This window comes from Oryzias melastigma, linkage group LG13, assembly GCF_002922805.2.
Source record: "Oryzias melastigma strain HK-1 linkage group LG13, ASM292280v2, whole genome shotgun sequence".
Taxonomy (NCBI): domain Eukaryota; kingdom Metazoa; phylum Chordata; class Actinopteri; order Beloniformes; family Adrianichthyidae; genus Oryzias; species Oryzias melastigma.
In genome coordinates, this window is record NC_050524.1 from 923,115 (window position 1) to 930,894 (window position 7,780).

At 47.9% G+C, this 7,780-nt stretch overlaps 1 protein-coding gene across 3 annotated transcripts in view; it reads left to right on the top strand.

Annotated features, from left to right (window-relative positions):
• Window positions 1-7,780, top strand: part of LOC112149681 (latent-transforming growth factor beta-binding protein 1) — a 41,921-nt gene that overhangs the window by 7,990 nt on the left and 26,151 nt on the right. Inside the window, exon 1 of one of the 3 annotated variants that reach the window (XM_024277539.2) lies at window positions 1,477-1,824. The exons of the other annotated variants lie outside the window; for them this stretch is intronic. Within the exon in view, the coding sequence (XP_024133307.1) occupies window positions 1,503-1,824 (322 nt within the window). The 5' untranslated portion in view covers window positions 1,477-1,502. Of the gene's footprint in view, window positions 1-1,476; window positions 1,825-7,780 lie in introns of those variants that run through there. 3 annotated transcript variants of the gene reach the window in all.

A 7,780-nucleotide genomic window follows, 5' to 3' on the forward strand; every position in this document is an offset into this window, starting at 1 on the left:
AACTGTTTATTCTACTGAACAGATTTATTGAAAACATTCTTCATGGAGAAACTGAAGCCAGACAAACGAGTGTTTCGCTTTCGCAGTGGATCATGTTCAGACTGAATCTCGGATCAAGATGAAGTTCGGTCCGACTGGAAACGAACTGAGACCCCCTCAACAGATGGGTCCGAGGGCGGTTCCTGGTACCGGACCAGAGTTCTGATTCAGACTGAAACTTTGTTCTGGATTATAGGGAGAAACCAACTGCGGTTCACTCTAAATGGACCGAACGTCTCCAGTCTGTCCAGAACCGCCCGAAACACATCCAGAGTCCAGATCCTGCCTGTGGTGGAGCTCCGACCAACGGAATCAAGTCGGACATCCGACAATAACACGTTTGAATTCTCCACTTCTGTCGTCTCCAGACATTTCCTTTGAACTTCATATGGATTCAGAACTAGACAATCAGCATCAGAACAGCATCAAACAGCTTTCATCATCAGAAACATTAAATATTCTATGTTTTTTAGGACAAACAGAAAATACTCAGACTTGAATGTGCTGCCCTCTGTGGGTCAGGAGAAACACTGCAGGATTCTCCTTTGAAGAGAGAACGTTGATCAAATGCTGAGATCAGGGATCCCAGAGTATTGGCTCACTAGAGCTAACAGCTGAATCGGACTAAAATGTATAAAAAGAATTACCAACAAAGTCTATTTGCAACATTTGAGGAGAACCGTCTGTCTTTGGTGAGTTTTGTCTGAGGAAACTTTATAGTTGTGACTGAACTGATCAGCTGATTTCTGCCTCATCTTCAGATAGAATATGGAAGAGAAAAAACCTACCGGGATTAAACACAGGGGTCTTAGTACAGAACCCTGAGGAGCTCCGGGATTTCATCTCCACAGATCTGGTAAACCCCACGAGATAAGACATATGAGAGAACGATTTGAGGATTTTATAACAGCTAAAGATGTCAAAAACCATCAAAGTGAGGAAAAGTTCAAGCAGGGATGAGGGATGTCCTGGAGGAGCCGAGCGCTTTTGTATCGGAGTGGTTTAAGAACATTCCTAAGATTTCACGTTTTGGAGGCGATTTTTCTCCACCGTCTTGTCAAAAGTAACCCGCATGTTTTTGGAGAGATGACCTGTGGACCTGCTGGGGACCCTGCTGTCTTTCTGGACCCTCACCTGGTTCCTGAAGGGGTTTTGAGGTGGAGAAAAGGACCCTCTGAAACCCAAACCCGCCTTGCATCACCACCCTGACGTCGTGTGTTGTTCTGCGGTCGTCCACGCTGAGCTGCAGGGCCTCCAGCGCGAGCGAGGAACAGGAACCAGAGAGAATGATGGACCCGATCCCTGCCAAACATTTAGCTTGGAGTGGAGCCCGGTTCTGCACACTGCTTCCAATTATCTCTCCAGCTCTCTCTGACTCTGGAGAGTTCAGAGAAAAGCGACCCGGCTGGGAGGGGAGGGGAAGGAGGGAGGGGGAAGTCGCTCTCTTCCAGCCTTTTTCCTGCATGCGTGTTTTCCCTCCAGCACACAGCACAAAGCAGAGCGGCTGGGAGTTTCTGGGCCATGTAGCCGACCCGACTGCCGCTCTCAACATGCTGCCGCTCTGCTGCTTTCTGTCCCTCCTCGTGGTCATCCTGCCTGCCGACGGACAAACAGGAGGACGGGACCGGATCCGGGTCATGTTCACGCCGACCATCTGCAAGGTGCGCTGCAGCCAGGACAGATGTGTCAACCACTGCGAGAGGGGCAACGCCACCACTGTGTTCAGCAGCGGCGAGGGGGGCGCCGGCGTGAGGGACGGCTCTCACGGACCGGGATTCAGAGTCTGTAAGTTCTTCTGAGGAAACTCGCCACTAAACAAAACAGCTCAGAGGCTCCAGTCACCTGGCTGCAGTACCATCTGTGGCCACCAGGACGCCACGAAATGAGGATCCTTTGCATGATATTCATCCTCCATCAGCAAAAGAATTAAGTCGTTTAGATTTTAGCTGAAAACTGTAACATCTGCTTGTTTGAAGACGGTTTGATATGAAGTAGCTGCTCCGTGATGAACTTCTAAACTCCTGCAGAACACGTTTGTGAGTTTAGTTACAGATATGTGTTTATGGGAACTCTTGAACTTAAATTTATATTCAAGACTTAATCCAGTAAATGAGTCAAAAAGTAACAAAGTATTTTAGAGACACATGGAACAGCCAATAGTTGCAGTGACTTTAATGCCTGACCAGATGAAGATGCTGAGGGAGGTTCATCGTTGGTAATATGCATGTAACATAAAGAAAATATTCTCTGTCCAACAAAGTTCCTGAATTTATTCTTTAGCATGAAAAATATATAACAGAGGAGCCAAAGCATGACCAGATACCAAGTCTTTCAGAGTGAACTATATCCATAGATATGATCATATGTTACCTTTGGAACACTAAAGAACAAAGTATTTATGAAATATGAGTCATTTTTGTGAACTCTTTTAATACCCGGAAGTAAAACAACTCGATCTCAGAGGCTCCGCCTTTCGCCCCTTGAGGATGCCGCCAATTTCATGTTGTCATCCTAGAGCCGGCCTCGTCAGCATTTCACCCACAAAAAAAAAAAACAAACAAACACACATCTATTTAAAAATAATTCATTGTTCATGCAGTGCAGCCCAGGCGTCTATCCCCGAATTTTGGCACAGACAGAATGGTGATAACTAAAAGGTTCGTTTTTCCTGCTCCCTTTCCCAACCAGGAAACAGTCCTCTCCTTTTCATCACCAGGAAATAGTCTGCTCCTGTCCTAAACCAGGAAATAGCCTGCTCCCTTTCTAAACCAGGAAATAGTCTGCTCCTGTCCTAAACCAGGAAATAGTCTGCTCCCTTTCTCCACCAGGAAATAGCCTGCTCCTGTTCTGAACCAGGAAATAGTCTGCTCCTGTCCTAAACCAGGAAATAGTCTGCTCCCTTTCTAAACCAGGAAATAGTCTGCTCCTGTCCTAAACCAGGAAATAGCCTGCTCCCTTTCTCCAGCCGTTTTTCCAATCTCCCCGTCTGCTTGCTCCCTTCTCGGATACGTTCCGGATCCATCCCAACGTGTCGTGTAGATTTCCTCACCAGAAGTTTCTTCATGGAGTTTGAACGCTGAACTGAATGAGCGTTTCTTTCATCGCTAAACCGGATCACAACACAGACCGCCAGCGTCTGCACGGCTGTACTTGAGCCGGGGGTGGGGGGCTCACAAAGCTAGCTCATCACTGCTAGCTTACAGAGAAAGTGTTGGTGCTAGCCTGACTCTTCCTGGAGGGGGCGGTTCTTACCTGGTGACATCAGCATGTGAGGACCCCCTTGTTTTTGTGGGTATGGGAGGGGCTGGTACTGAGACTTCAGCTCTTTAGAGGATCACTCGGAAATGCGTGAAGGGATCAACATTCCACTTGAGGATTCTTTATCGTGAAGGATGAACAGATACATTTACAAGATCAAAAAGTTCATTTTTCATAGAATGTCCTCTTTAGGTTTCTCAGAATCATTCAAAAGAATCTGTCACATGATCAACACAAATACCAGAACCTGCCCACGCGCTCCACACCCAGAAGACCTGCAGGTGAACGGGAACATCCAATCAAAAGTCCCCCCCCGATCATGTGACATAGAGACTCCAATACTGAAGCATGAATGAATTGTAATTTGATATTTGTTCAACCTACAGACACATTTACACTCAAGGTTTCATCGTCAGTCTTTCCTGTGATCTTCATGAACCGACCTTCAGTCAGTCCATAAACAGAACCGGTCCGCCTCGGAGAACAGAACCCAAACTTTACAGCCTGAGCCGGCAGCTCTGCCTGAGTCTCTGTGATGATCTTTGACTTTTATCACCCGAAAACACTCAAAACTCACATTCCTGCAGACCACGTGCTGTACGTCAGAACAGAACCAAAAACTGCTGCAGACCAGCTGTTCTCGGAGAAAATCCAGAATCAAACTATTCAGGGTCACGGTTCTGTAACAGTACTGACTGTGTTCATGATGACGGCTCTCAGGTCTGAGGTGGATCAGACCCACAGATCCACAGATCCAACTTCTTTATTAAAAACTGTTCAGACGCAGATTCTAGATGATGTTTTAGTACTGAACCCCATGTGCATCTAAGACAAGTAAATGACTGTAAATAGGAACTGGACTGAGTGGCCCCTCCCCCCTCATGTGCCAACCAGGAAGTGGCTCCAGGAAACTGAAATCCCTTAGAACTCTATAAAGAAATAAACGGTGATTATCAGTCATTCTGTTGGTCAGAATCCTCGTTCAGGGAACATCTTCAAGTTATTCAGTTACAAACTGACCAATCAGATGAAAGTAGGCGGAGCCTGCTGGCCCCCACATCCAAAGTTCAACTTATTTAATTGACTGATTTCATGTAGCTCGCTTCCAATGGTAGGGGTGTGGCCTTCCAACAAGCTCACTCCTGATTGGTGAGAGTGGTTGCCATAGAAACAATGACTCCAATTGACCCGGACCAATCGTTGACTACTGATGAGGTCTGGCTCCAACATGGCGACTGCATTGACTTCCTTTGGTTGAAACTGGAAGTAAACCGTTTTCTATGGATGACGTCACTCTCAGTCAGTCCAGTTCTCAGTTATGGTCAATGCTTTAGATCAGGGATACACGACTCCGGGCCTCGAGGGCCGCAGTGTCTGCGTGGTTTCCAGATATCCAAGCCCTACTCATGACTGATTACCTGGTTCAGGTGTGTCAGTCAGAACATGCCAGAGCAGAATGTTTCTCAGCTGATTATCAGGAGATTTTACGTCCACTTCGAGTCAAGGTTTGGATGACCTTCAAAGCAATGGCGTGACCACCTCCAGATGTTCCGGCCTGCTGCTGGCACTCTGGATCAGAACCACGTTTCCACCTCCAGATGTTCCGGCCTGCTGCTGGTAGCCTGGATCAGAACCACATTTCCACCTCCAGATGTTCCTGCCTGCTGCTGGTAGCCTGGATCAGGTGTGGGAAGAAAATGTAGAAGAGTCTAGAAAAGAAGCGACCCTTGAGGACTGACGTTTGAGGACGCTGTTTGGACCTTTGCTTTGGTCCTTTGTGTCTCCACAGGACTGGTGGAAGTTCTGCTGAGGTTCTGCTTTGTGGTTGTTGAATTTGGGTCCGGCCGGAGGAGGAGAACTTCTGAGAGTCTCAGAGCAGATTCAGAGAAAACCGCCCAGCTGAAAAGTTTTAGGGGGCGACACACAATCAGCTGCTAAATATCTGACACTAATGTTGAGCAGATGCTCCACCACCTCCAGGATTACTGGGCTCTGCCCACCCCCCCGAGCCCAACCACTTCTGAGGGGGGGGGCTGTCCTCAGATGTTTGAACTTCTCACGGCCGTGAGACCTGGAGAGTAAACAGGTAAGCCACTTAGGTGGGCGGGTCTCCGCGGCGAGATGGACCGGCCGGTTTTGACGCCTCGACCTTAATAGTTTTCTCCGACCAGATGAAGGTGTCACAGATGAACCACAGTTTGGGCCGTTGCCATGGCGATTCTGTTGTTGACAGAAAACAAACTACAGAAACGGTGAAAGTGGAAAACTGGAGTTGAGGGCAGGAACCTTCACTTTTAACAAGAACATTGCCTCTGGAGGAGATTCACCTGAACCAGCAGGTCAAGGTAGCGCGGGGGGGGTTCACATATGTGAGTCATGACCTGCCGCCCTTTGATGGTTGCAAACCTCTAAACCCATGCCAAGGAAAATTTGTGTTTTCTGGAGTGATCCCAGATCAGTGTGAGTAAATCATCTGTGGTGGCAGCAGGTCTGAGCTGTCGGAGGACTCTCAAGTCAGGAGCTTTCAGGCACTCTTAGGTCAGAGCTGTCGGAAGACTCTCAGGTCTGAGCTGTCGGAGGCCTCTCAGGTCAGAGCTGTCAGAAGACTCTCAGTTCAGGATCTTTCAGAGCACTCTCAGGTCTGAGCTGTCGTAGGACTCTCTGGTCAGAGCTGTCGGAGGACTCTCAGGTCAGGAGCTGTCGGAGGACTCTCAGGTCAGAGCTGTCGGAGGCCTCTCAGGTCAGAGCTGTCAGAGGACTCTCAGGTCAGAGCTGTCAAAGGTTCTTGAAGGACTCTCAGGTCAGAGCTGTCAGAGGACTCTCAGGTCAGAGCTGTTAAAGGTTCTTGAAGGACTCTCAGGTCAGAGCTGTCGGAAGACTCTCAGGTCTGAGCTGTCGGAGAACTCTCGGGTCAGAGCTGTCAAAGGCTCTGGAAGGACTCTCAGGTCAGAGCTGTCAGAGGACTCTCAGGTCAGAGCTGTCAAAGGTTCTTGAAGGACTCTCAGGTCAGAGCTGTCGGAGGACTCTCAGGTCAGAGCTGTCGGCTCTGAAGGCTGAAGGTTTTTGGTTGGTTGGGAAAGAGAACTGATGTAAACGCTGCTGAACAGTCTGTCGTTTCCCGCCCGCTTACATAAGAGGGTGGAGGCTGTTTTCTTGTAACGCTGATTATGGATACACCAAAACAAAAAAAAGAACTTGGAGATGAAGGCAGATGGTTGAACTTCTCATCACCCAAATATTTGGACAAACAGCAGAAAGTTTTCAAGAACCCAAAAAGACAAACTTCACTGGATCACCGTCCAAAATGAGATTCCAGCATCTTTCTTCTTCTTTGGTTCTTCTCTGCGTTTGGAAGTGAACTTTAATCAGGAGACATTTCTGTCAACTTGAGCAGAGAAGAAAGACGTCGGTTTAGCAGATACCTGTAACCCCTCCCCAGCAGAACACAGCGGTTTGTGAAGCCGGCATGACATTTGGAGCAAATGTTGTTTTTGGCTTCGGTCAGTGTAAATGTGTGAAGAGACGAGGTCTGACTCCACCTGTGGGAACGACGCTTCTCCTCCTTAGTTCTACCCGACTTCTGATGATATTTATGAACAAGTTTGGGTCTGAGACAGACTGTGGAACCAGTCAGGGTAACCCCGCCTTCACCCAGGAGAAGGTGGGATAGGCCCCAGGAACCCTGCAACCCTTAAATGAGATAAGGAGAGTTTAGAAAATGGATAGATGGATGATGGATGGATGATGGATGGATGGATGGATGGATGATGGATGGATGATGGATGGATGATGGATGGATGATGGATGGATGATGGATGATGGATGGATGATGGATGGATGGATGATGGAGGATGGATGATGGATGGATGATGGATGGATGATGGATGGATGATGGATGGATGGATGATGGATGATGGATGGATGGATGATGGATGATGGATGGATGGATGGATGGATCATGGATGGATGATGGATGGATGATGGTAGAAAGACTTTTGGTCTCAGAAACCATAAACTGGTGTTAATACCTGTATTGATTGGATCAGTTTTAGTTGCAGGAGAATTTTCTCTCCATTCTGTCCCGGTTTGGAGTTCTGTGTTCTCATGAACATGAACGTCACATGACCCGTTCCAGATCTCAGGTTTGCATCACAGCAGACGGAGAGAAGAAACAGAACATGTGGTTTTCATTCATCATTCGCTGAGACCTTTAACACGGTTCTGTTCAGAGAACATTGGACTGACCCGCATGCTGGAGAACCACAACGTTTACTGAAGCGCATGTGGCTGTAACGTAAGGGAAACACACACACACGCATGCAGACGCACATACATAACTTACACAGGATCACACGCATGAACACACACACACGCATGAACACACACACATGATCTCACACACATGATCACACACACTGGTGCACGTGTGGAGGTTGTGTTGCTGCTGATGTGTGGCTGTTTAAGGGAGCAGTGAGGTAAGACT